Consider the following 27,320-nt stretch of genomic DNA (forward strand, 5'->3'; position numbering starts at 1 on the left):
GCAGGCGCCTCGGTACGAGCGTTTATCACAGTTTATTGACAGCACAGTCCGCCGGCGGGGCCGGGGCGGCGGCCGGGACAGGGACAGCGAACGGCTCGGACACGGCACAACCGGGAACACCGGGCGGGAGCGGCCCCGGCGCGGCGGGGACAAAAGCGAACGGAAATCTGCTCCAAAGTCTCTGTAAAGGCTGGAAAGGCGGTGACGAGCGGGTGGGACAGGCGGTAGGGCCCGGCTCCATCGCGGCTTCGCTTCTCCCCGCAGTGTCCAGCAGTAACACAAACACGCTCCTTCCCTCCCCGAACAACGGCAGAGTCGCTTCTGGCATCACACTGCTTTGGCGATTACAGATCCCTTGCAAAAAAGTCCATTTGCTCCAAAAAAAGTTTATTTATATATCTCTATATATTTTAAGGAAAATATCCGTTTTTACCAAAATACGATATACAGGCACACAGCTGTAAAATAACTTTAAACCAATTCACTATAAAATTACTTTTGGTAATAAATAATTTGATTCTCAGAGAGGCAAAACGCTCCCTGTACCTCCGCAGCGGGGCTGCCCGAGGCACGGTCCCTCTGCATTCCCAGAACGCTCCCACCTGCGCTCCCCTCCTCTTCTCGCTGGGCCTGGCCCAGGGCAGAAGCCACTTGTGCTTTTCAGCCTGCATGAGGCAGAATCCTGCTCCCAACAAACCAGTTCAATGGCAGAACCATCACCAACACGTGCCAAAAGCCATCTGTGAAGTCAGGGGGCAGATCCTCCCAGCAGGGTTGGTTCTGGTAGGAGTGGCTGCTGGGACTGGGCTGGTGAGATCTGTTCTGCTCTGGGGCTCCTGCAGGCCAGCCAGCTGTGCTGGGGTCTGCTCCCAGCGGGAATCAAACCAGGAACAAAACATCTGTGCGTGCCTCTGGGCAGAATCCAGAGACAGTCCTTAACCCCAAAAAATGTCAGATTCAGAAATCCTGAACTAACTCTCCTCAGTCTTGGCAATGGTTTAGACAGGAAAACAAGAAGTGGCTGTCACTCCTAAATCTGAAGGAGTTACGTGTGTCCTCTGCTCTAGTGAGCAGATCTCTATTGATCTTCAAAGCACCTGAATACATTTGGTCACAGAACAGTATTGCTCTAAAAGTCCAATGTTACAAACACAGGAGAGCCCCTTCAGGAGTGTATCATCTGCTCTGCAGAGCTTAGCCCGGCTGCTCTGTCCAGTCTGACCTTACAAGGTGCACAGAGCAGTTTGCAGCTCTCTGTATTAAATTTTTTTCCCTTGTTCATATAAGCGTTCCTGCCTGCAGAGCTCCCTCAGCCCCAGGAGCAGCCCCAGCCACCAGAGCAGCTCCCAGCACCACCAGGACTGAGTGAGGCTCGGCCGCTCTGCACCACTGAGCTGCACTCGGACAGTTACTGAGGAATCAACACAGGTAAAGCTTTTACAAAGAAACCTCAAGACAAAACATTTGTTCAGACAGATTCCAAGATTTTTAGCTTTGGGAAGAGCAGACTTGCAGCACAGCATGGTTACAGGACACGGGAGGCAGTGAGGCAGGGGAGATGCTTCCTAACTCATGCCAGGGTGGGCTATGGAACAGCACTTCCATCCCATCCTGACGGGAGAAGCCTGACCAGAGCTACTCAAATTGTAACTTCTGAAGATGATTAACTGAAGCCAGATTTCCTGTTTTCCCCATCTATTTCCTATGATCCTTTAAAGACATCTCTGCACATCCCCCTGGGGAACAGTCTTGAGGGGGTTAGTCAGTCCTGACTTGACAGACATTGTTTTGATGAACTACTCAAAGAAAGGTCCTGCAACTTCTCAAGAAAGCACTCCAGGGAGCAAGTCCAGTTTGTGCAGCTCATGGAAGTTAGTGCTCCATTTAGCTGGTGCACAAAGCAAAATGACACATCACATCCCAGGAGGAATGAAAAACCAGAGCATTAAAGACTCATAACCCTGCATTGCCCTATCACTGTTACTTTGAGAAGTCAAAGGGGGAAAAAAGACAACAGCATTACCTTGGCAAGATGTTCCAAAGCCAATTTGAGCAGGAGCACAAACCTACTGTGGGAGCAGGATTCATCTGAGCACACCACATGCAGGGAGTAGGGAGCCAGGCAGGAGCAGTCCTGTAAGGACACAGCTGGTCCAGTTCACCTTGTCCTCTCAATGTTTTACATGCAGAATTTACCCCTTTAATTTGGCATTGCCTGGTGCTGGCAAGTCTTCTCCGCTAATATAAGCAATAAAGATACATGGAGAAAGGGAGAGCGAGACAAGAGGGAAGGCATCAGGCCTGAGAAGAAAAGGATTTGTACTCTTCTCACTTAAAAATAGTTCAGTCTTTGCTTGGCTTCCACACTGAGGACTGCGAGATACAAAACCAGATTTTCTTCAGTACACACAAGCATACACCGAGAGGTACCTACGACCATAGCACAGAGCACACAGTAGCACAAGTTCAGAATGACTTAGTTCAAACAAGACAAGCTTTTACTTGGAGGGGAAAATATCAACATTTTCATATTGAATGCAGTTCTTTGGGTGGGAAAGAAGGGGCTGGCTCAAAACCCAAGAGGAGACACTCATCCTAGCTACAGCTAGAGCAGACAGAGGGTATGAGCCCTCTGCTTCCACAGTACAATTCCATACTCCTCCCAACACAACAGGAGTGAAATCTTTATCTTTCAATGTCCCAGCACTGGACCTTCTAACAAAGATCAGCGGGTAAGAGGAGAATTAGGAACCTCAAAAATTAATTTTTCATTTGGACAGTCATTGTTGTTAAGTTCAGCTTCTGAACTAATTTTTAAGGCCTATATTCTCCTCCTACATTCCAACTTCTTTTGAAAAGTGCATTCTTCTCTGATGAGATCTACCTTGGCAAAAAGCAAACAGACCTTTCTCGAAGGGCTGCAAATGGTAGAAGCCTCTCAGGTCACAAGCAAGGACTCCCCACTTCAGCCTGGCTAAACAAAGGTGAGGACCACCAAGGCTTTCCCAGTCAGTTCACAAGCAATGCCCCAGAGGCTCACCAGCTCACACGAGTGGAATCATCATCGTCATCATCATCACTCCTATGCTTGGAAACAACATACTCTTTTCCACAGAGATGGAACCAAAAAAGGAATAGCTTCATCAAAGCAAAAGCTAAAGCAAAGCAAAAGCATTTGGTTGGAAGGCAGTGAGCTGGGGAAAACTCAATTCCTTTTTTCTATGCAAGCTGAATGCTGCTGGTAGAGGAACAGCAGGCAGGGAAACAGATAACCTGCCTCTCACTTGCTGCTGCATTAAAGGCTTCCTGCATCTTTAGCCTCCACACACAATCCCACATTTTAGCAACAGGGGACCTCCTACCAGGCAGAAAGGCCAGGATCAGCCTCACAGTAAATACACGGATCTTATCACTGTGACACACAGGGATACCCATGTCCCTGGCTAACTAAGGGCTCCTGTACCTGGAATCAGTTATCAATTACTTCAAGGTCCAAGGGTAAGTCCCTGGAAACAGCAAATTACAGTGGCAAAAGAGCCATAACCTTTAGTACAACCACAAATGATCTGCAGCACCTTGTGGAATCCACCCAACATGGTGTATGAGTGTATATATAAATTTTGTATATAGACATCATAGTGGTTCATTATTTTTAATACATATACAAGTACCTGTACAAATATACATATTTACAATTTACACCAGGCAGTAGATGCATGTGTACTGTACACACACACACAAAGGCCGAGCACACACATGCCCACACCAACACACACCCGTCAGAACAGACTCCACAGCCTGGCAAAGGAAGTCCTGCCAGGCTCCAAAGAGCAGCACCAAGGGGGGGTCTCAATGTACCAGCTTCACGACTGCTTAGGACAAACACAAGCATTCACAGGATTTTGTACACTTGGGAAATAAAGAATGGATGATGCAAGCTCAGCCCAGCTACAAAGAACCTTCATGCAAACTCCCGAGCTACACTGCAGCCGTTCCTGCTGTTCCACACTGTGCTCCCTCAGCAGGATGGACCCACCAGGCTGCTCTGGGTGACCACATCACACCCTGGGTGATGCTCTGCACCCAGGATTGCCAGGACACTGCAACAGTCACCAAGTTCTGCACTGTTTCCACCTAAGCACACAGGCATGGCTGGGGTTAAACAAAAAGCATGATTGGACTCGTCCTCTCACTTCTAGCAGCCCATGGAACAGTGACAACTGCCTCTTCCATTTCATAGTTTAAAGTATGTCCATTCCCTCCTCCTTGCTCCCCCTGCACTGCCAGGAGCTGCCAGAGCTCCTCTAGCTCTGCAGGGCAGGCAGAGCAGTCCCAAATGAGGCAGCCAGCCCTCTTCCCAGCAGCCACAAGAGCCTCCTCCAGCCAGCCCCTTCCCAAGGGCACTGTCCTTCTGCAGACACCCATCCAGCTGAGCTCTTGGGCTGGGGAGTGATGGTGCTGCCAAGTTACAGCCCCCTCACTGCTCCTGAGGGCAGAACTGAGCCTGGGGGGGGCATGGAAAACATCCAGGGGGCTCTGGCAGCTCCCACCTGGCTTCACCTGCAAGGAGAACACCAGCACCTCTCTGGGGCTGTGGCACAGCGGGGTCAGACACACGAGGGACAGGAGGGGCTGGCACAGCACTGCACAGGACATCCTCTCAGCTCTGCCAGGGGCTGCTCATGCTGTGGGGGCACACATTCCATCCACACACCTGCTGGAAATGCTGGAATTTCTAACAGTACCTCAAACTGAAGAATGCCCCCTCCTCCTGTGGCAGGACGCCCCCCGTGACAGTGAGAGGTGGGGGCTGACCTTCAGGGTTTGCAGTTTGTTCACTACTGACCCCCTGCCCAACCAGGTCCTTGGCCAGCAGTACACAGTTCATACAGAAAACTGCTGCATCAAACTTAGAGGGAGCATTAAGTATCTGTACAAATTCACTTCAAAACACTGCTCCAAATGTACCTTAAATTGCCCACAGTTTTGTCTCCTCACTTGCCTAAGACTGAAAAAATATATTTGTTATGAAGGAATCTGTGTTATTGCTATTGTTGGTTTGCACTGTGTGGTTCCATCGTTACCATTTCAAATCCAAACTCTTTGGGGATAAAATATTGGGTTTTTTCTGTTGATTTTTTTCTTTCCAATTTCTTAAAATTGTATAAAAATAAAGGATTTCCACAAATGTGGGCTAAAGGTAACCAATAATACTTCTATGCTTAGGATCAGCTGTTGGAAATGTGGTTGACAGCCACAAGACCAGAAATAAACCTCTAGTGATTCTTTAGTTTAACATTTAAAAGACATGAAAACTTCTGCTTATAAAATTGACCCCATACAGAATGGAACAGCTCAACTAACAGCTGTTTATTATTACTTTTTAAAATAATGGTCCTAAATTTAAAAATAAAATCAAGTACTTCCTTTTATGATTTTCACATTATAAAACTGCACCATTCAAAATCTGTGGCCAGGGAATCCCCTTTGCAGTAAGACAGTTTCTTTTAATAGTCATCGAGTGTGTTTTCCAGGAAAACATTCCTAACATCCAGAATGGAAGCCAGCTCCAAAATGTGCTTTTGGAGGTGAGGGTTCTCCACCGTTTCATCTCTTGGCAGCTGAGGATAAGATTCGGGATAATTTCGAGTCTCCTGCTAGATGACAGTGAAAACAAAGAGAATCAGACACTCATTTCTTCCACACCCTCTAGGAAGAATTCTGCAAAAGGCCAATTTCACCCTAATCCATTCAGTATGGCACAGAGACAGAAAACATTCTAGAATTTTCAGTTTGCTCTTTCCATTGATTCATAGATGGTCACAGTGGCAATACAAATGCCAGCTCATCTCAGATAGTTATTGGTATGTTCACTGAGGCTTTGCAGGAAAAAAAAAAAAGAAACCACTAAAAGAGACAAAAAAATATTCACCTGTACTTACCTACTAGGCTGGAGTTCATTTCTTGAAATTACAGACATGTAAGCATCTCCAGTGGGAGATTCATCTCATCCTAAAACAAATATCTAAGACACTGGGGGCAAATCTCTCCCCACTGACACAGACCTACTTCTTTTCCCTGGTATCAGAGCAGCCCAGGTAGCTGACTTGGGCTTGGAGAGCTCTGGACATCTGCAGTTCCACAACTGAATACTGCACCTTTCAGTGCTCCAGTCCCATTTTTCCTGCAGTATTTAAAATGGAGCAGGCAGTTTGTATGCCAACACTCACAGAAAATGGTGCAGATCCAGAGCAGACTTCTCTGCTGGCACAGCTTTAACCAACAGGGAGGCAAAAATACCATCTTCCTATTTAGTGTGTTCATTTACACTTCAAAGACCTTTCAAAACCCATTCACATGAACACATTCCAGAAATAATGACCCACTCCTCCCCACTTCCCCTTATATTCTTGCTCTATACCTTTTTGGTTGTGTAGAAATAATAATCTTAAGTTCTAAAGAGGAATTTTTCTAGCAGACAAGGCTGTCCAGAGTGACATAATTGAACTGGAGTGTGCCTGCTGTGTTACGTGCAGGATGAGGCTCCTGCAAGCCAAAGGCTCCGTGCCTTTGGAGAGACACAAAGGCACAGCCTCAGTGCAAGCTGCAGGAACAGCCTGTGAGCATCAGTCCCTTTCTGAGGTCACCCTGGCCCTCCCACCTGACCAGGGCAGCTCTGCAGGCCTGGAGCTCCCACAAAGGCACAGACATCCCTGCATACCCGGAAGATTTTGTGCATCCTCATCGTGGCCGAGCAGAAGATAAATCTTGTGAGAAGCAAGCGAAGGAATTCATCCCCAAAAAACTGAAGGAAGGACTGATCTGTACAGAAGGCAAAGAAAGGCCAGTTTAGAAAGGCTCAGACCCCCAGGAGGCTGAGCTGGGCCTGGCCAGGCCGTACCTATGGATCGGGAGTGGGTCAGCAGCTGGGCAATGTCCCGGTTGATTTTCCGGAGGTAATCCTGACACTTCTCCCACAGTCCTCGGCGCATGCTTGATAATCCAGAGACAAACAGGAATGCCATTAAGGGATTGTTCAGAAAGAGTGTGAAGAGGCTACCCCGCTGAGACTGATCTAAAAGGAAAAATAAATCAATAGACAAAGGGATACATTTGGCACATGAAACAGAAACGCTGTCCCTGCCGCACAAGGAAGTCACTCACCCGAGAGGAGCTACTCCTGTGTCTAGCTACACCTTCCCTCGTGCAGACCTGACCCCTGACTGGCAATAAAGGCTTGCTGGAGACATGCCTTAGCACCAAGAGACCAAAACTGACTCTGCTCCCCTTCTGGGAGCAATAATGCTGCCCAGAGCTCTAACAATCACCATCAGCCATGCTGGGCTGGCCATGCCTCCGTCTCCCTGCAGGAGAGCCTTGGCTCCAGCCCTTGTAGGAGCCATCTGCAGAAATGTCACCAGCACTGGAACAAATTATTTACCACATACACTGGCTAAACTTTATCACACTACTTCAGGGACTGGTAACCTGACTTAGGGGTTACACAGTAGTGAAAAGCTGTCTCTTCCTGAGGAATCCACGTTCTGTTTGGGGCAGATACAGGAACTGCAGCTTGTTGGGAAATGCAATACTGCACATACCTTGTAATGCTTTTGGATATGCTGTTGGAGAAAGCAAGCACACCAATGGCTGTCCAAATAAGTTTGTGAAATTCTGTAACAGATAAGAATTTTGAAGTATTGATGGTCACTTTGCTTGCCTTGAATATTCAGCAAGTCAAGGGTACAAATCATATTTATGACAGAAGCCACTACTGCCCCTCACACAGCTCAGCATTGGCAATGAGCCTGACAAATTCATTTACTCAGGGATCACAGCACAGAAGGAATATAAGCAACTACATTTCAAATTAATTACAATTCTCTCATTTCATTGCTACTGATGGCAGACACTAATTTCATGGAAATATGGCTTTCAGTACTAACACATTACTTGAAAATAAAAAAATTATGTTCTGCAGTAAAAGTGAAAGCAATTGGGTTTAACATCTTCCCTCAACATCAACTGAACTGCCCAGCCAAAACCATTTCTTTGCCCTTTTCTTTCTAGCAGGAGGAGCTATGAGTGATGAAACAGGAGGGCCCAGAGAAAAGTTTTAAAGTTTCCTTTAAAGCAAGTATGTCACAACCTGGGAAAAAAAGCCAAAAATCATGCACACAACCTCATTAGCTGTCACCAGAAGGGCTTTCTTAAACAGAAGGCTTGCAAAGCTACAGAAAATGTGATTGTGCCTGCATCCTTTCAGAGCACAGACTCAAACCCTGCCTCCAGAGCATACGAGTGCCACACACACATCTGCAGGTCAGATTCTTCAAACTGCAGTTTACAAGTGTAAGACATACAACACCACAAGCATTTGCTTGTCAAGAATCCTCAAAAAGTTATTTTTTAAATTCCTTTTGGCATCTGCATAATTCAAATGAACTTTCCCTTCCAGGCAGTATATTTCAGTTATATTAGTTTTACAGAATTAATTTGATCTAAATCTGCTAAATACTAGAGACAGAAATCTAGTCTAATCAAAATAAAACATTTCCCATCTCTGACAGAGTGCTGAGTAGTGCCAGAAACCCTTCTAGCTCATTAGGAGCCCAGGGAAGACTGATAATGCTGGATACTAAGGTTTGGTCTCTAAGGAAGAAACAAAGACAACTTCCTTGCAGACAGTGACAACAGGTCAGCTCAGGAACTGGTGAAAAAAACATTTCAACCTCCAGGAGCCACCCCAGACACTGCTGGTTTGAATTGTAGGCACACTGGCAAGGTTCCACCTTCTCCAGCAATCAGTGTTCCCAGTACCAGGAGCAGACTGAGCAGTTTGATGGATCCCTCCGAGTGTCACTCGGGTCCAGACCAAAGCAGCCAGGGCAGCAGTGACCACAGCCCTGCAGTCCCACAGCCAAGAGCACCCCTGGGTCACCTGGGGGTCTGAGAGCACTCTGGACTCTGCCCCAGCAGAGGTTAAGCCAGGAGAACCTGCCCTGCAATCCAGATGTTGACAGGAGGTCTGGCTATGGAATGCCCTACCCTTCAGTGCATGGACAACTCCAAAAAGGATAAACTCCATTTTGTTTCAAATTTGACTGGTTTTTTACTTCAGTGTTCAAGGTTTCCAACAGAAGTACTGCTGATTTTTACAATGCATGTCATGTACATCTCCTTCCAAGAAAGAACTGCCCATCATCTCCAAAAGAAGTCCCTTCACATTTAAGCTTTGCTAAGCTGAGTATTTATACCACATCACTGACAAAGGCCTTGCATTCCCACTGGCTGGAGGTTTTGGTTTGGTTTGGTTTGAAGACTTTGCATTTTACCATGATCCTAGACAACCACAGCTACAGGAAGATATTGATTTAAAAATATTATTTCATCCACATATGCAGTGGTAACCTTCAAGAACACACAGACAGCTATATTTAAATGGAAGTGTTAAAAAAAAATTCACGGCTTTCAGTAGATATGCTCGATTTGCAGTTATCTTCCACTTTCAGCTAAATATACAGGGGAGGAAGCTGTTCAAGTGCTTGCTGATTTGACAAACTGGCAAGTCACTTCCTGGCAGGACTTACTTTCAGTCACCACCATTTAAGCCCTGCAGAGAGAGGGAGAGGACGGGGATGCATGCAGGAGAGCAGGGACGGGCTGCAGAAAAGGATGTGTGAGCATTTGCTGTTCCTGCTGGTGCTGCTGGCAGTGACATTTAAATGTCAGGAAAGCTCCTGTCCTATCAGGGAGGATCAGAGCAGCCACGGGGAAAAAAGGCAGTATTGACTTCAATTCCTCACACGGCTGCTCTTTGTTCATGCCAGCACTGGAGCCCCCAGACACCTCCCAGCCCACAGGGGACAGTCACAGGCCAGTCTGTCAGGGCTCCCTGGGGACAAGGACCCCAGCACAACCACAGCAGGAGTGTACAAGGGCTGAAACACTGACCTTGAGAGCTCTGCCATGAACCTTCACTGGAAAACAACACAAGACACCTAAACCAGTCCCCTCACACGCCTGCCTATGTTCAGTGGCAAGAGATGGGGAAGGTGAATGTCACTTCTGAAATGCTGAACACATTTCTTTGTAGGTTCCTCGCAGTTCTGCCCACACTGTTCTGATCTGGGTCAGTGCTCCTAGCAGCCACTTCTATAACCCTGTCCTGAAATACTTCCCAAGCTCACATTTCTGAGCTCCTTCCACACAGACAGAGCTGGATGCTCTCTACCAGCTGTGCTGAACAGACTGCTGGGTTTTACACCCCTGACAGCTCACTGCAGACCAACAAAAAGAAACTCAGTGGAGGTTACAGATTGCTTACTGTGTGCCCACAAAACAAAGAAAACTTAATTATCAAATTTAAATGCAATACAAAAAGCAAATTCTACTGTAAACATTTGACATTATTCTCATAAGACCTACCAATCTACGTGTGGAAATCCATTGCCCCAAACAGGTTCTTTGCTCTAAGCTTTACACAGAATCCCAGTCTGTCCAGAGATGGAATCTTTTGCTCCCTTACAGAGCTGATCCATTTGACATCTTCTAACAATTCTGTTAGAGAGGAGGGTGGTTCAAAAACCAAAACCAAACCAAAAACCCAACACAAGCCATACCTTTTTCCCTGAAAGAAAACCAATCCTCCTGATGTTATACTGGAATGAAAGTCAGGAAAAAGCATAGGGAAATAAATCCCTTCCAAACGCTCACTTTCTCAGAAAGACAAGTAAATCACTCTAATTGTGTTTCCTTCCATTTAAATGGGGAAGTGAATTCAAGAAAAAAGCAGATTTGTTCTGAAACCAGTGCAGTGAATTTAAATAAAGCGGTGTTTAAAAAGCCCTCTGAGAAACCTTACACTAAAACAAACCAAAGAGCCACAGAGAGGCCAGACCATTATCTGGCTGTCAGGCAGGAGTTCCCTGGCTCAGTACAGAACTACCCTGACTCACACTGACCACTGATTTAGTACCTCTCCTTGGCCAGCACATGCCTTCAAAACAAACAGCACAGCCTGTGGACACTGAGCAAGGCACAAGTTCCTCTGGCCACTAGACGTCCCTGTTCCTCCTCCGAAACGCAGCTGTGGCTGTTCCCTCCCTCACTGCACATAATGGAGCTATAAAAAGGAACACAGAAGAAGTGGCACTTTCCCCAGATATAGCACATTCTTATTACCCCATTCATGAATGAAATACATGTGTAATGCTCTCCAGATTCAACTGGCCATCACGAGTGCAATGCCTGCATCTGTATTACCCGAACTGCAGATTCCCAGAGGTGATTGGGCATGGAGCAATTCTACTGTAAGTCCAGAGCACCCTAGGAAGGAGGCTCAGTGTCCAAGCAAACACCACTCTACAGTAACACTGGATGCTAATGTGAGGCTTGTTACTTCCTTGGTTCAGACATTTTTCAGACACAGACACCCCGTGTTTTTTAAGATCAGGCTCAATGCTTTGACTCCTTTCTGTTGCTTAAAAGCAACTGAATGTTGGATGACTGGAAAAAAGAAAAGCACATTAGTTATCTCCCTCCCCCATGCACACACACCGAGATTTGTCTTTGGTATAAAACAAAAGTAAACCTCCCACCAGAGACCTTGGAAATCTTGAACCTTTTTTCCCTCCAGGAGGATTTATTACTTTCCAATGAGCGGCTGTTCATGTGCTTCTCCTTCTTGTTCCTATTCATAGGGTCAGATCCTGACTAGCATGCACAACCTCAAAAGAAAAGAAAGACTGAATACAAACTGTTTAAAAAAATAGCCTGTTAAAAGTGTAAGCTAACTAGGGGTTGGCACTGTATCCTACCACGGGAGGAACTGCCTCCAAGGGCCTTACCTTGTAGGCGACGCTGTTGGAAGAATCCACGATGATGAACAGGGGCTTTCTGGTGAAAGGGTAGAGATCTCCAGGGTGAAGGCTGCAAAGAGAAAGGGCCCCTTCAGAGCACCACAACTGCTGCACAGCTCCGACACTGCACAAGTGTCTCAGCTACAGAGCTGCCCACAGCCAGATAAAAAGCAGACAGATTTCCCATGCTGCAGTCCCCAGATTCATCCTCAGAGAGCAGCTGCGCTATTGTCTGTATTTGTCTATAATATGGGCTGTGGGACTTCTCATTAGTTCAAGAGAGGTTTAACTTCTTGAGAAGTCATCCACCACTGCTCTGAAGTTTGTCAGTAATCAGGAACTTACACTGACTTACATGAGTAAGGCTGAAGTGTTTAAATGATCATTTAAAGCTGCACATTCACTTCTGAGTGTTCAAGCAATCCCCATATGACGTCCTGCACCGAGGAGTCTGAACTCCAGAGGTGTTGATGCATTTTTCTCTACTGAAGACAAGCTCCTGTGAATCTGCAGGCTGCAGCACACTCACCAGTGCATCTCCTTGTAGGACTGGTTGCGCTTGTGGAGGGCATCCCCGTTGATGATGTCGCGGTTGCTGTTGGTCAGCACACCCCCGAAATCGTACGGACCTTCACGGGGAAAGGAAGCTCAAATCAGCAGGGGCAACTCACCCTGCTGCACATTTACTGACCACACGACAGGGAGGAAGCAACAACAAATCCCAGAACACTAAGGGAATCTGAGCTGCTGCAGTTGTAAGGAGGGGAGAGAGGAATGTGGAGACTTCACTGACTGCATATGCCTTTTTATGCTTTTTTAGAAACTTCAGCATCTATCAAACAGAAGCAAGGAATGCAATTTCATAACTTCTAACTTAATTATTCACTATTAACCCATAAATTAATGCAAATTATCCCAATATTGGCTCTTGTTACACCACAGAGATAAAAGACTAAAACCCACTACACGTCTGATACAGGAAAATCAATACCTTTGTAGAATTACTGTATGAGTTTGCACATTCCAGATTCAGAATTTGATCAAAAAATACAGTTAAATGAATCCAAAAGACTAGAACTATTACTGTCATTTGCAGCTCTAGCACTGCAAAGGGGAGAAGAGAGAAGTCAGAGAATGACAAAGGGACACAATAGCTTTAACCAGATTTCAAATCTGTATCAAAGGTATTTCAAGATTTCAAAGTCAGAATTCACAGTTTTCACATGCACATGCCCTGGACATGTGTTCCTACTGTAAGCTGAATGTTCTGCTAAATTTGCAAAACCAAGCTACCCCCTGAGTGTCTGATGGAGAGCAAACACAAAAGCAATGGCTATATAAAATATCAAATCCCACAGATACCAAGAAATATTTCTGCCATTGGTATGGGTATGAAATGTCACTAACTTTAGTAAAATAAAGTATTAGAGTTTCCTCATTCTGTGATACATTTACAGACTTGGCTGACCCACGTTTGGCCACCAAATGCAATTTTTTCAGGTTTGGATACAAGGCGCCTTTCCATTTAAGGGAAGCTTTGGGGATACAAAATCAGGAACAGGACAAACATTAATTTAGCACTGTTACAAACACCTCACATGGTCTGCCAAACACACAGCTTGCAGGCAGTGCACAGTGCAACTTGCAGCTGCTCTCCCCTTTAATAAGGCAGGACTGTGTGCAGAGCACACCACCTTGTTAAAGGAATGCAGCTGTGATGGGGTCCTTGGTGAAAGCAGCACGCTGGTGGGCAGCTCCTCAGGTGACTGAGCCTGGATGCCTCTGCCACAAGCTCTTAAGCTGAAACAACACATGCAGAGAGGGGCCCATACCACAGGCTCCAGAGGACACACTGCAGTTAGGACCTATCACCAAGCTGCAGCAAGAAGTAAAATGTTAAAAGCATTTAAAAAAAATCACTGCCACTGCCCAAAGCTGACAGGGATTTTTTTTTTCTTTTAACATTTTGAGAGCTCTATAAATCATGCACTTGGATGGACAAAGCATGCATCTTATAAAGGAATGCAAGTCTCAAACAGATGAGGTTTTTTATAATATTTAGGATGTTAAAAAATTATTTTGATTTTTTTTTCTGGAATTATATAAACAGATCTTTGGACCATGTTTACTTCAGCCAACCAGTTTTCAGCTTTTACATTGCAGCTGCATCCAAATATTCTGCTAGATTGAAAAGAACAGGAGGGTGAAGTGAGGGGAATAGTCAAAAATCATGAGAAGGGCTTGAATTGTCAGGTTAATGAGCGTGCAAATAGACCAGTCCCTGCAGCTGCTTGAGTCCTTCCACCACCCATGTCCTGGCCACACGTTCTCCTGTGCTGGGCATTGGAAAGAATCACAGAGTGCCACAGAGCCATTTTATGAACTTTGTGCTGATGCATCAACTGAGCCACATGGTCTTCAAAATTGGGAGGTTTTTAATACTTCAGATGCATCAAAAACTGGATGTGTCCTTTGAAAAGTTCTCAGGCTAACGCACTCTAATTAGAACACAAAGATTTAATTATTGTTTGTGGAAAATAAAGACTATCTTACTAAGCAGACAGGAGAATCAAATTGACTCGTCTTTTTAAAGGAGCTTTGTGACATCTTTCTTGGTCACTTGTCCTGGAACATAAGGAGAATTCAAGCCCTGTTCATGACAGGGAGCATTCCTTTATTGTACCTTCACTATCCGAACGACCTGATGGGAACACGCCCGTGGCAGACAGGTAAATCAGCAGCACGCTGTTGGCAGGCAGCTCCTGCAGTGCAAACAGGGCCACAGGGCCGAGGGAAGAAAGGCACAAGTTTATTTTAACACTGAATCATCACCTCCATAACACGCTGTCATTGTAACTGCGCTACTCCTGCTTCTGGCTCCCCTCCACTCTGCTCTTGGTGCATGGACTGGCCCTGCCCCAGCACAGACACTCCTCCCAACAGACCAAAATGTCACCTGATGAAATGTCTGAACTCGTCTCCACACAAACCTCTAGGCTGGTAGCAGAGCTCCAAGCAGCACTGACAAAGCATCTGCTTCCACACAGACTCTTTTACCATCTATGCAGATCTGAGGCTCTCCGAGATATGGAACCCAAAAGCTGCCAAGATCCACGCAGAGCCCAACTCCCAAACAATGCACAAGGGAAGCTTTGTTTAAAGCTGGAATGGGATACAGGACTGGAGATTCTGTAGCTGTACAGTGCTCGAGAGCAACAATCTCCTGATGCACTTCCCCCATTGTGGTTTGTGCTTGGCATGATATGAAATGAAAGAATACTCTGAAGATTTTTCTATTCTCCAGATCAGTGGAGATCTACTTTTCATTCAGTCTCCCAAACAGTCCTGGATATTTTTTATTACAAATAAATTCACCAATTTCACAAACCTTAAATGATGCTGCTAAAAATGTATATAGCTGGCTAAAAGTTGGTTTATAAAGTAGGTATTTATGGGGGTTTTCCCGCCTGGCTGGTTTCTCTGCTGACTCCTGTTAAAAGAAAGAAACAAAATACTACTCAAAAATCCCCAACAACCAGATGTTATCAAAGTAGTCCCATAACCCTCTAAATTTCTGTTTATTAGAATGTTCCAACACACTACCCACACAAATGGTCTGCCCATTCTGCATTTCCTACTACACAGTAAAGCAAGATGCACAGGATTCAAACCATAAGTTGGTATTCTCCCTCACTGAAACTTGTGAACTAAGTCTTTCTTACTCTCTCAAGTATCACCCAATAAATCTGTGACAAAATTCACACTTCATCACAATTAAATCAATGAAAAATCTTCATATTTTCTTTTGGCCCCAGATAGAAGACTTGATATGTTCTCTGAAGGGGACATTAACTTTCAGCTGACTCAGTAATCTGAGGAGTCCATGGGTTTGAGCTACTCTTCACTAATTTCTAGTGGAAGTTACACCACCTTTACTAACCTGTTCTGCACAGTGACAATACTGAAGGAGGAGACTACTTCAAAGCAATCAATCAACACAAAACCCAGTTAAGATGTGCTGCCAGGTTTGTCACTGAAGTGGAACTGACCTGCATTCCGGGTTTGTTCATTTGTGATGCCAAGTTCATGGGTTCCCTCTCCAGAGCTTGCAGCATTCGGAACATGTCGATTGTCAGCTCACTGAACTTGACCTGCAAGAGAGTCACACAGTTTATTCTGCCAGAATCACATTAAACAGAATTTCTCTGGAATTATCCAGCTGAGAGACTCCACTGCACACCAGAGAGACCATTCTCTCTCAGGGATCTGTCAGTGTCATCTCTGGATCTCTGAAGAGCTGTGAATGTCTTCTGGAAGAGCTCACAGAAGACAAAGTCTATTTGTTACTGATCTACCAGGCCAAGTCACTGCACTGCAGACCCCTGCTTCCAAATTACAGGCCTCTCTGGGGTGTGGGCTAATCAGGTGCTGAAATGGCTATGTACTATGAATTCAGACAAAATCTGACAAAGACAGATGAAGTGTAGTTTAAATATAACTCCCTTGCTTACCTGAAAAGAGCTCAGAGAGAAGCCAAGAAATTTGTACAACTTCACTATCATTATAATCTAAAAACAGAACCTAGAATGTCTTTTGAAAACCTCTTACTGTTGCCACTGAAGTGGCAACAAGCTGGAGTGAGTCATATAAAAGCTCAAGTCAAGCTTTTTCTGGATGTATCTTAAAGGTCTACTGTGCTTGAATGTTGTAACAAATAATCCAGTACATGAAAATCAATTGTGTCTACTTAATTGACATGTTGTATATAAAGAATTAGAAGCCAGTACCAGAGATCTAATATCTAACATTTCATTTTTAGGTCTTATTACTGTGAACCCTCTTCCTCCTGCTACCACTGCAACCATCACAACAAAAATATTTCAGTGTTCTCCTCTGTTGGAATCTCTGTTGTACGATCAGGAGGGATGTCATAGGGGGGACCCCAAAGAAGCAAACCCAGGTGCCCAGAATTTCCTTTACCTGGTTGTTGCAGTTGCCAATAATGAGCGCATCTGCAAGAGCAAGCTGTCCCACTATCATCCCCTGCTCCAGCAACGGAGCTCCCGTCTCAGAAAGCCTGTTAGAGGTGATTACAATGGTGTTGTCATCATTTAAAACCATGACAGGGTCTGCCTAAAAAAAGCAACCAGAATAAATCAAGAATTCAGGAAAGCATACAGATTTGCAGTCAGAGAGAAGTCCACAGGTCTTGGCACTTACAATAAACATCTCACAAATGAGGCAGATTTTTTAAATTACTTTGGCATGCATTTACTTATATATTTGTATTCAGGCTAGAGGGTAAAGCCTTCCCAGCTGGAAAAGCAAAGTTCTTAGGGACTGCAAGAAACACATGGGACAAGCACATGAAGGTACAGCAGTGAGAAAATCATACTGCCTCCAATGACATGGACTCTGCTTCAGCTTCACAGTACCTGAGGAGTCAATGTCATCAACAACCCTACAAATTCATGCAGAATAAACTAAATATTCCTACAGTCATAATAATTTTAGCTTGCTTTCCCTTTGTAGAAATGAATAGCAAAGGAGGAGAGTGAATGATAATGGCGCCACCCATTCTGGCAATGTTTAAATATTCCTGTGACCACATGTCAGTGATTCATGGGACAGGCACACTGTCCCTGCACCGGCACACCTGCTTCCCTCACAAATGTGGTGATACAGCAACACTTCCATCAACAAGACAGAAAACTCTAAACAACTACAGGGGATGCTATTCTCACCTCAATAAATGCTGCCACTTCCTGAAGAACCAGGTTCCACTCCACCTGATCTTCAGTATTGAAACGATGCGTGTAGTCTTCAATTTCATCTGACAGCTCCTGATGTAAACAGTTCAGAGATAGACACAGTCACTCCTAAAGCCAGACTTTAACAGGCAGTCAGCAACCTTATATTTGGTTAGCTGTGCTGGCCTTTAAGAATAATAAATAAATAAACTCCTTGAGAACATATGCAGCACACTCCTGACTAACATGCCAGCCAAAACGCGCCCTTTCAGCAGACAGAATGCCAATGCTACACTGAGTTCTGGCAATGCAAATTGTCTTCTACGTAGGTCCAAATGCAAAGAATATCTGGAGTTAAGTATAATTATCCCACTCACAGCTATGTCACTCGTTATTACCATAAGCTATGGATACCAGGGACTCAAATTTCAGCTTGCAAGTAACTTTAAATACCTTGAGAAAGGGGATGGTGTGGCTGGTTTAGCTGTGCTAAGTGAAGCCTGCAGTTCAAGGGAGCTGTGACACACACAGCAATGCAACCTACACAAAGCTGTCAGGCCCAGGAACTGCTTGAAGCGAGGTTGGCAGAGGGGCTGGGAAGCATATGCTGTGGGGAGCAGCTTGCTGTTCCTTTGCTGCACTTCCAGGCACCTCCCTGTCTGGGCTGCAGCTATTGGAATATTTTTACTTGCTGTTTAAACAATGCAACCAAATCTTTTGCTCCTAAAGTGTCATTATTAAATGTCTGAATGACAGAAGGTATTCCTATGTTGGATGGCAGATAGACTAGAAAAGCCAGGATCAGCAACCTCCCACCCCTCAGCACCTTTACCCCAACTCTAGCATACCTTTACAAGGTCCTTTACAACATCCATCTTGTTGAGCAGGAGACAAACCACTATGAACCTTGCATAGTAACGCAGCTTCTTAACCACTAATTCAGGCCTAGACACAACAACAAAAACATCACAGCCAAATTTGAGATTAAAATAGAACAGAGGCAGGTAGCAGGGGTAAGGGAGAGGAGGAGTTTAAAACCACAGCAGGGCTGAACAGTTGCAGATTAGAGTTCTGACTGAACTCATGTGGTGATGTATAGCCACCTGGCTGCTTGGAGGTTTAGTTAAAATTGAGTACAGGGACATAAAAAGTAACTTAAGAAAGCAACAGCCTCCTTACTTGACAGGGGCATGGGAGTCAGATATCATGGCTGGCTGTTCAAACCTTGCTGTGCTGCAGTATGAGCTGCTGTTCCCCTGAAAGGCCTGATAAGAATCACACAGATTCCTCTGCTTCAGCCCAGCTGACCCATCTTCCACCCACAGCATTCTAGCTCCCAGCACTGATACTGCTCAGGATTTAAAATGACAAAACTTTGGGGCTAATAGCCTTCTATCCAGGACCAGGTAACAGAATGTTCTTCCAGTCATATAGCAAAGCTCTTATTTATCCTGCATTTTTCAATAGTGGCAGAAGGATTAAAAGAAACTTCCTTCAACAACATGGATTTTATCCTAGTTATGTTCCTAGTTTATAGCTCCCTGCTGCTTCCACACGCCTTTCTAGTGTTCTCCTTTCTTTCCATTTCTAGTCTTGAAAAAACAAGGGCCTCCATTCAGACATACCTGTCCTCTTTGTTGACTTGGGAGTAGTAGGACCTCTGCCTGATGGCTGAGTAGAAGGAGAAAGCCTCGTTGAGATAGCTGGTTTCAGAGGTGCGCAGGCTGCGGGGAACAGCGGCATCAGCTCACGGCCTCACTGGGAAAGCCACACCAAACCCTCCCTTCCTGCCCCTCAGGCAGCCTGTGCCTCCCTGGCAGAGCTCCCTCCTCAAGTGCCATCCCAGGAGAGCCAGACTCTCACTGTGGGATGTGTCAGAGCTTGGATCCCATTTCAGGTAACAATTAAAGCTGCCCATCCTGCACCACGTGCAAGGTGATGGGGGTCACTGAGGAACATTAAGCTCCCACACTTGTAAATCACATTTTTCCACAACACTCCAATGCAGCACACGTGGAAGACACTTTGGAGGCAGGAGAGAAGTCCTTGGGCAGTGCCAGTGGCACCAGGCTCACAGGAGCCCTTCCCTGCAGCGCCCCATGCAGTCCCCAGGGCCCTCATTCACAAACAGGCATCATGACTCAGCCCAGTCACTGATTCCTCCTGACTGAGCATCCAGACATTTGGCAGGCAGCTGCCACTAACCCTGCATTGCCCACTGAATCCTCTTCTGCGCTTACTTACTAATAATGGTAATAGAGCTGCCCAATCTTGGAAGCAATTTCCCCAATTTGCCACCTCTTCAACCCATACCGATTGTCCAATACTTGTCTATGTCGCAAGAGAGAAAAGAAAGATTAAAAGGATTCCCAAATATCCCAGAACATCCCACCAGACAAGACAAAGAGCCATTGCAGGGCCAAATTCAGCTTTCATTACTGGTGCAGCGTTGCCAGCAGCAGCCCCTCGCAGAGCCAGCAGCACACACACCCCACAAGGAGGGACGTTTATCTTGCATAAACTTGCCAGAACCAGACATAAGTGTGTTGCACAAAATACACACAACAAAAGGTCACCACTTCCCAGGAGAACACGCAGACTATGCAGCCAGAGGAAGGTGTGAAGGATCAGAGCCCACGCTGCAGCAAGAGACTTCACACCATTCCAGATTCTGCTCTGCAGAATCCATCACCTCCTCAGTAAGAAATTAAAGCACCACACACTCAGGTAGAGCAAAAGGGTTTGTTAAAAAAGTCACTGAACACTCTGCAACATTTTAATTCAATAGACTGTGAGCGCTGCAGGAAGCTGCTGTTCCCTCCCTTCATGCTTGAACAACACAGTGAAATCTCAATCTTAGCTGGGGCTCTGGGCATTCCAGAGATTAAAGCTGCACTTAAACCCACACAACACATCTGCCTACACCATTGCCTTACCGGTGCTGCTGTTGGAACTTCCAGAGCTTGGTGTAAACATCAAATGTTCGCCCAAAATAGGATTGCCACTGCTTCTGCCCATACTGAGGTAAATCCCTGCAAGAGACAGTGACAAAAGCAGAATTAGGAAGCAGAATCCAGTCAACCCAACATGACAGGAGCATGTTTGTGTCAAAGTCAGAACTGCTCTGTTCAGGATTCATTCACATACTTTAGAATTTTGCCTGTACCCAGAACTACAAGAACTATGACTGCCAGAGTTTCTCAAAACCTGTTGTTACTGGATCTCTCCAAATAGGAAATGATCCTGTAGGAACATGCAACAGGTGTTTGAAAATATCTTACAATTTTGCTAAAAGAGAAGTAACTATATGGTTATATGCACAGAAAGACAAATCAGACTGTTAAAATATCATAATACAGAAAAACCCTACTCAAGACCAAGCAGATGGAAATTAGCTAGTATAGACTGATAAGATTTATTGTTACTGACTAAGGAAGGAATCTTTCTCAAATGGATACGGCCGTGTTTCAGAAACAGAGCCTATGGCATCACAACCAAAACCAGGGCCCCACTATCAGCAGGTCAGGCCAGCATATGGATGCTCACAGTCAGCACTCCCTGGGCTCTGCTGCACCATCACCACATTTGTCACCCTCTCACTCACAGCTAGCGACACGACACAACCTGAGAACTTCTGGTTTTTCCTGTCAGTCTCCAGGGCTACAAGGTGAGCCAGCCACCCCAGCTCAGCTCAGCTCTCCTACCTCCCCTGGATTTCCACACTGTGCTATATTTCCACAACTATAATGTATTCCTAAGGATTCTGCCTTTAAAGGTTCAGGCTCTCAACCCTCACTCCTCCCATCTCCCAGGAGAGACCTGAATCTTGAAATAAATGCAACAGAGGGGACCAAATCCCCGAGTCCCACTGAGCACATATTCCCTACACATCTACACCAGAGCTCATTCAGAGGAGGTATACAGCTCTGCAAGTGGAAGTAGAGCAGCTTTTCCAAGACAGAACCTCTTTCATTTGATTCAAGACTGATTTCCACAAGGAATGCTCTCTCAAATCACTGTGCTGGTTCATGTACCACCTTCAGCAGACAGAAAAGTAGCACATGCCACATCCAAGCCTGGAGGGGAGAGACCAAGCAAGGAGCACCTTTAGGAAACCTTGCCATGTCCTCTGAAGGAGCCAGAGAAGCAGAGCAGTACACACCATTTCAGAGCAGCATTCTGGTCTGTTTCTGCTCACTGTAATTGCTTTAACAGCACCCGAGGTAGGAAAGGAAATTAATATTCTTCTGTTCATCAGCCAACTGTACTTCCCACACAGCTTGAAGGGACCTAGCTCAGCTACTACAAGTAAAATGAATCCCTCACCAGCTACAGCTCTTACCAGCCTGGAGAAGCATTCCAGTACTTGGTGCTGATATTCCATGAAGATGCCAAGGAATCCGGGCAGTATTTAACCAAATTAAAAAACAAAAAAAAATCCCTTCAAACTTGCAATGGGTTGCTCAAAATCTCGCCACGTATGTTGGTGTAGCAAGGGGTAAACAGGAATATAAATATGTGCTTCAGGGTACCAACATCTTCATTGAAATACAGCTTGATACAAACACATGCAAATTTAAAGCATTTTCTGCAAGGAACAATTCACCACCTTCTCTCGTTGTAATAGATGTAAACATTTTAGCTAAACAAAAGAAGCTAAGGCACTGTCCACACACCCAAGATACAGCACAGACTCTGACACAGCAAGAGGTAGCTTTAATTTAATTTAATTTAATTTAATTAGCACACCCATAAGATTCAATGGTAAAGTATATATAAAAATATATATAATTACAAAACAATATTGAAATTGGTAATTTTTTTTATAAACCATACAAATCAAAGTTCCCTGGCACTAACCTATAGAATGCCTGAATTAACAAGTTGACTTAAGAACCCCAGCCCAAGAAAGCACCCTTCTCTCAAACACCAGTACCTGCACAAACTAAGCCCTAAGCAGGTAGGGTTATGGGGCAGGTATGGGCTGATGATGATCATGCATCTATCCCTCATCAGTGAGCTAATTAACACACTCACCTTCACCTCCCCATTCCACACCTTCCTCTGCACAAGCCTAGACACTCTAACACACCCTAGACACAAAGCCCAGCTGGGCTCGCTGTGCTGCACTAGATGTGAGTGGTGTTTGCAGAAGCCTCTGCCAGGGCAGTGCCCGTGTGCTTGGCACTGCTGTCTGCAGTCACTGCTGCCTGTCCACACAGATATTCCTCCTGCAGCCTGCCTGCCTAATTGCAGCTGGCATAGCTGCACAACACCATGGATTCCTCGGCTCCCCAGGGAACGGGAAGGATCTCCATGGAAACAGACAGTAGCACTTGTTCTTTTGATAGTATTCTGACATGGCTGTAATAAAACTTCATTTATGACAATACATTAGTGTGCTTTCACTACAGCTTTTTGCAGACAAGAGCTGCCCTTCCTGCCATCCCTCTACTGCTCTGTGCTGAACATCACACATGCTGCTCCCGTGTACCAAGAAATTTTGCATGAGAAGATGGATACATAAGCAAAAGAGGACATTTAGAGCAGTTTTTTTAACAGAACATGGGGACGTGCATTATTTGGTGAGAATTAGCCCAAAAGAATCCCAAAGCCTCGGCTAATTGCAGAGTGGGCTTTTAGCACAGCTCTTCCCACCAAAGGAGACAGGGAATACACGACCCAGAAGCAATTATACACCCAACTTGAGAGCTCAAGACCTATGGCATAGCAGGACTTATTGCTACTTCCAGATCTACAGGAGGACACCAGAGCAGTGAGGAGAGACAAAGGCAGCAGGTTTTCCTGTGGGGTGTGCCCAGCCCAGGCTGCTGGCTCAGCACTGCTCTGGCTGAACACCACTACAGGAGGGATAAAGGGGCAACCAAACGAATCCAGACGTAGAGGAGGGACTGGAGATTTGATTTAGGACAGTACAGTAGCCTGCAACGAGTGGAAACCATTTGCAATTCCTTGGCTTTTAGAACATTCCAAATGGGACGAGAAGACACAAACTCTGATGTTCTAGAATGATGGGTTTTCACACTGGGCACACAAGGCTGGTTCTCTTGCTGCACTGGTGTGGCTGGTGGATACATTTCACAGACAGACCAGAATTTTATCCAATTCTTGCTGTACTCTTTGTCTCCACAAAGACCAGCACTACTTACGTGCTCATAATTAATTCTCTGTCAGGAGTTCATTTCAGCCATGCTGCCAGATAATACTGGCTGAAACCCAGTTAAAGGTGCTGAGGTGTGCTTGGCCAGCGCCATCACACAGGGACATTAGAGATGCTGAGAAAGTCCCAGAGACTCAGCAGCATGCTTCAAAGAGGAAGGCTACAATAACTGTAAGTTTAACATTCAAAGCTTTAAAGACATTCACAGTTTTGACAGGTGATAAAAAGAGACAATTTCCTTTTATGTTCATGAGCTTGTAGTAGTTACAGGCTCCTGTTCCCAGAACCTGAGCAGCAGTGGGCTAAAAGTGCTGTGGCACAGAGCCAGAAGGTACCTCCTGAGCCTCCTTTTCCCCAGGCTGAGCCCCCAAGCTCCCTCGGCTGCTCCTGGTGTTCCAGACCTTTCCCCAGCTTTGTTCCCATCCCTGGAAACGCTCCAGCCCCTCAGTCTCTCTTGCCATGAGGGGCCCAGAACAGGACAAGTTGCCTCCCCAGTGCCCAGTACAAAGGGACAATCACTTCCCTAAAATACAGTTGCTGAAAGCCTTTTAATTCCTTGAAGTTTCAGGCTTCTTTGTGATACTGAACACATTTAAGCACTTTTTAACATTTAAAAGAAAATAATAGCAGTGACAATTCACCATGACAAACTGCTTCCTTACAGCCTCCCTCTTCCCAGCCTTTTTCAAGAAAAAAGCAAGTGGGAGTGGGGAAAGGGGAGAAGAGAACCATTGCAACACACTTCATTAACAGTTTATTCCAACTTCTAGCCCAGGGTAGAGACACCAGGAAGGCAGCCCCCAGGGTCACCCTAGCAGGCACGGCCACAGGAGATGCTATCACTGGGAGCACCAGCACAAAGTACACTTTCGAGCAGCAACCTTGGCACACCATCATATGTTTTCCTCAAATGCTGTATTTGGCATCTGTATTGGGAAGAGAGGAAGGAAATGCTACTGAAACAAAGACGTGGCAGGCTGAGCCCTTGCAATTTTTGGCAGCAGCAACAGCTAAGCAGCTGCCAACACAGCTATAGGCTCAGCTCCCTGTAGCTGAAGTGCCCAGAGGAGGTTTTGGGGAGGAAATCATTGCTCTCCTCTCCCTCCCCCATCACTTCTTTTCTATAAAAAATGGTAGGGGAAGAGAACAGTAAAAAACACAGCAGCAAAGGCTGTCATCGTCTTCAAAACAGAAGGTGGCAGGCACGAATCAAATGCATTTATTAAGAAGCAAGTGGACTAAGAATTGGGATGCTTGCCAAGACATTTCCAGGTGAACTCCCCTGAGAACAAGCACTAACACAGCAGATACCTGAGAATTATAATGTTGCTTTATCCTGTCATTATGCCCATGGGAATCACAGGTCTTAGAGGTGAAATGGTGGTCAAGTGTAAGAAGTAACTGTGCCAGGTTACAGTAAGGACAGAGGTTCCTGTTCTGCAATATTCCTGTTTTCACACAGCAGCACTGGCTGCTTAATCCCATCTCTATTTCTATTTACCATACTTCATCCAAAGCTATTCTCCATTTTCTTTTCATTTAGCTGGACAAGAAGGTTTCTTTCTGGAACAATACCATGGATACACTGAGAAAGTCCATCTCTCATCTCAAAATCTTGCAGAAGCACTACTTCCCTGCATGGCAAAGGAGGCACAAAATGGCTGGAGGTTCTCTGCCACCTCTCTGATCTGAACTGGAGCAGCACACAGCCACACATGAACTGCCTGCATTTCAGGCCAAAATTTCAAGCAAAATCTATCAGAAAGCCAGTGTAATGTCATATACAGTGCTGGGAATCCTGGTCTCAAGATCTCAGCCCTTTTGCTTTAGACTGTCTTTCATGGGGGGTCAAACACAATCACCAAGAACCCCTTGTCTCCATTGCCCATTTCCCATTCAGATTTTGGAGCAATAAAAAATGTTTGTTTTGGATTTGGTAATCAACTTCTAAAGCACATGAAAGGATTATCAATAGCGGGGGGCGGAGGAATTAAAAGCATCTTTGCTAACCATCTGTGTTTGACTAACAGCAAGCTATAAGGGCCCAAACATACAGCATTACTCAGAGACCAGTAAGAGGCTGAACTGCCAACCAGATATGAGCTCAAACCCCTGTTACTTAAGAGACTCTACAGCAAAGCTTAGAAATAAAGCAGCTTTGGATACATGCTGTTTAACTCAGCATATATTGACATAAACAGGATATCCATATTACTGTCCAAACGTGTGTTCCCCTGCAGACAAACCAGTTGGACTTTCCAGCTGTTGTTGCAGCTGCTTAGTAGATAAATGTAGATTTTACCTTTCTCCACAGTTCAGATTAAGCACTTGTTTCAGCAGACACATACAGGGTATGGTTTTGATGTTTCTGTTTATTGCTTCCTAAATTTTTTTCCCCAAAGATATTCCCTCTCCTACTTTCCTCCCATCCAGAAAAATCCTCCTCATTCCTTTCTTTTTCCACAGAGACAGTAGTGGTTTGCATTTGCATGCTGTGGACTGCACACAGTCACACCTAATCCTTAACTGTGGCCCATAAAACACACCATTTCAGCAATAATCATGTCAATTTAATGGGATTTCCAAATTCTAGTTTACTATTAACTGGAACCTCGGTGCATTATTCTCTCCTAAAAAAAACTTACTGCGTTTGGGTTTGAAATGTTCACTGTACTGACTTCAGCAGCACATACTGCAGTGTGTGTTCCCAGGCTTTTCTGAAGGGATACTGTCAAAAATCCACTAACCTTAAGCCATTGAAGAGCTGCTTAGATTTATCCAATAAGTAGCAAAAGTCTGTCACCGTTTTTCTCTCTGCTTGAGGAATATCATCTTCAGCTCCCCCTGATGACATGGTTTCTTTTAGGGCAAGCTCAGTCCTATGAAGATAAAAACAGCCATATTACCCAAAAATCAAGGGCTGCTATGAACTCATCCAGACTGAGATGCATGTTCACTTCCATGGGGATGTAACACAGAGCATGCAGTTCTCCACAGGTTACCCTTCTCAAGACTCATTTAAAAAAACAGCTGAGAATCAAGGCATGAGACTAATTATTGAACAATGCACTAGTTAACAGAGCAAAATTAAAAGTAACAGTGGTACAATAGTCACAAAATAAAATAATTCTGAGGACTGTCTTCACAAACACAAAACTGACAATGAAAGGACTGTAGCACAAACAGCACTTGGGTTTCACACTTGGACAAAGAAATCCTCTCCAAATTTGCCTTCTGCAGAGGTATTTATCCTGCAGCTGTATTTAGAGACTAGCCTCAGTTCTCTTTACATTCAATTTTCTTCTGTTACTGCTGAAAACTGTAGCTCAATGGCTCCTATTGCTAAAAAAGGGCAAATTTAGCCAGAATGCTAAAAAGTACCCTACCATCCTTCCTCTCTGCATGCTCATGACTGTTTAATTCCATGGCCTGCATTGCTCACAAAGATACCTGCAGATCCCTTTTTATTCTTCATATGAGTAAAATGTTATATTGTACAATAATCACCTGAACAAAAAACTAAGATAT

The 27,320-nt window shown here is 45.1% G+C and overlaps 1 protein-coding gene across 2 annotated transcripts in view; it reads right to left on the reverse strand.

The window, feature by feature from the left end:
* Positions 1-366: 366 nt before the first annotated feature.
* SCAI (suppressor of cancer cell invasion) overlaps positions 367-27,320 on the reverse strand; it is a 37,886-nt gene continuing 10,932 nt past the window's right edge. Inside the window, exons 2-17 of one of the 2 annotated variants that reach the window (XM_030231508.2) lie at positions 26,540-26,671; positions 20,548-20,643; positions 19,856-19,942; positions 19,237-19,335; positions 18,460-18,556; positions 17,606-17,704; positions 16,842-16,994; positions 15,911-16,012; positions 15,250-15,351; positions 14,545-14,623; positions 12,391-12,490; positions 11,850-11,931; positions 7,602-7,674; positions 6,902-7,075; positions 6,722-6,822; positions 367-5,657 (exon numbers count right to left, since the gene is read on the reverse strand). In XM_030231508.2, coding sequence (XP_030087368.1) covers positions 5,508-5,657; positions 6,722-6,822; positions 6,902-7,075; positions 7,602-7,674; positions 11,850-11,931; positions 12,391-12,490; positions 14,545-14,623; positions 15,250-15,351; positions 15,911-16,012; positions 16,842-16,994; positions 17,606-17,704; positions 18,460-18,556; positions 19,237-19,335; positions 19,856-19,942; positions 20,548-20,643; positions 26,540-26,671 — 1,726 coding nt within the window. In that variant the 3' untranslated portion in view covers positions 367-5,507. The remainder of the gene's footprint in view (positions 5,658-6,721; positions 6,823-6,901; positions 7,076-7,601; positions 7,675-11,849; positions 11,932-12,390; positions 12,491-14,544; positions 14,624-15,249; positions 15,352-15,910; positions 16,013-16,841; positions 16,995-17,605; positions 17,705-18,459; positions 18,557-19,236; positions 19,336-19,855; positions 19,943-20,547; positions 20,644-26,539; positions 26,672-27,320) is intronic. The other variant, XM_030231509.2, reaches the window with a different exon arrangement.

This window comes from Serinus canaria, chromosome 17, assembly GCF_022539315.1.
Source record: "Serinus canaria isolate serCan28SL12 chromosome 17, serCan2020, whole genome shotgun sequence".
NCBI classification, from domain to species: domain Eukaryota; kingdom Metazoa; phylum Chordata; class Aves; order Passeriformes; family Fringillidae; genus Serinus; species Serinus canaria.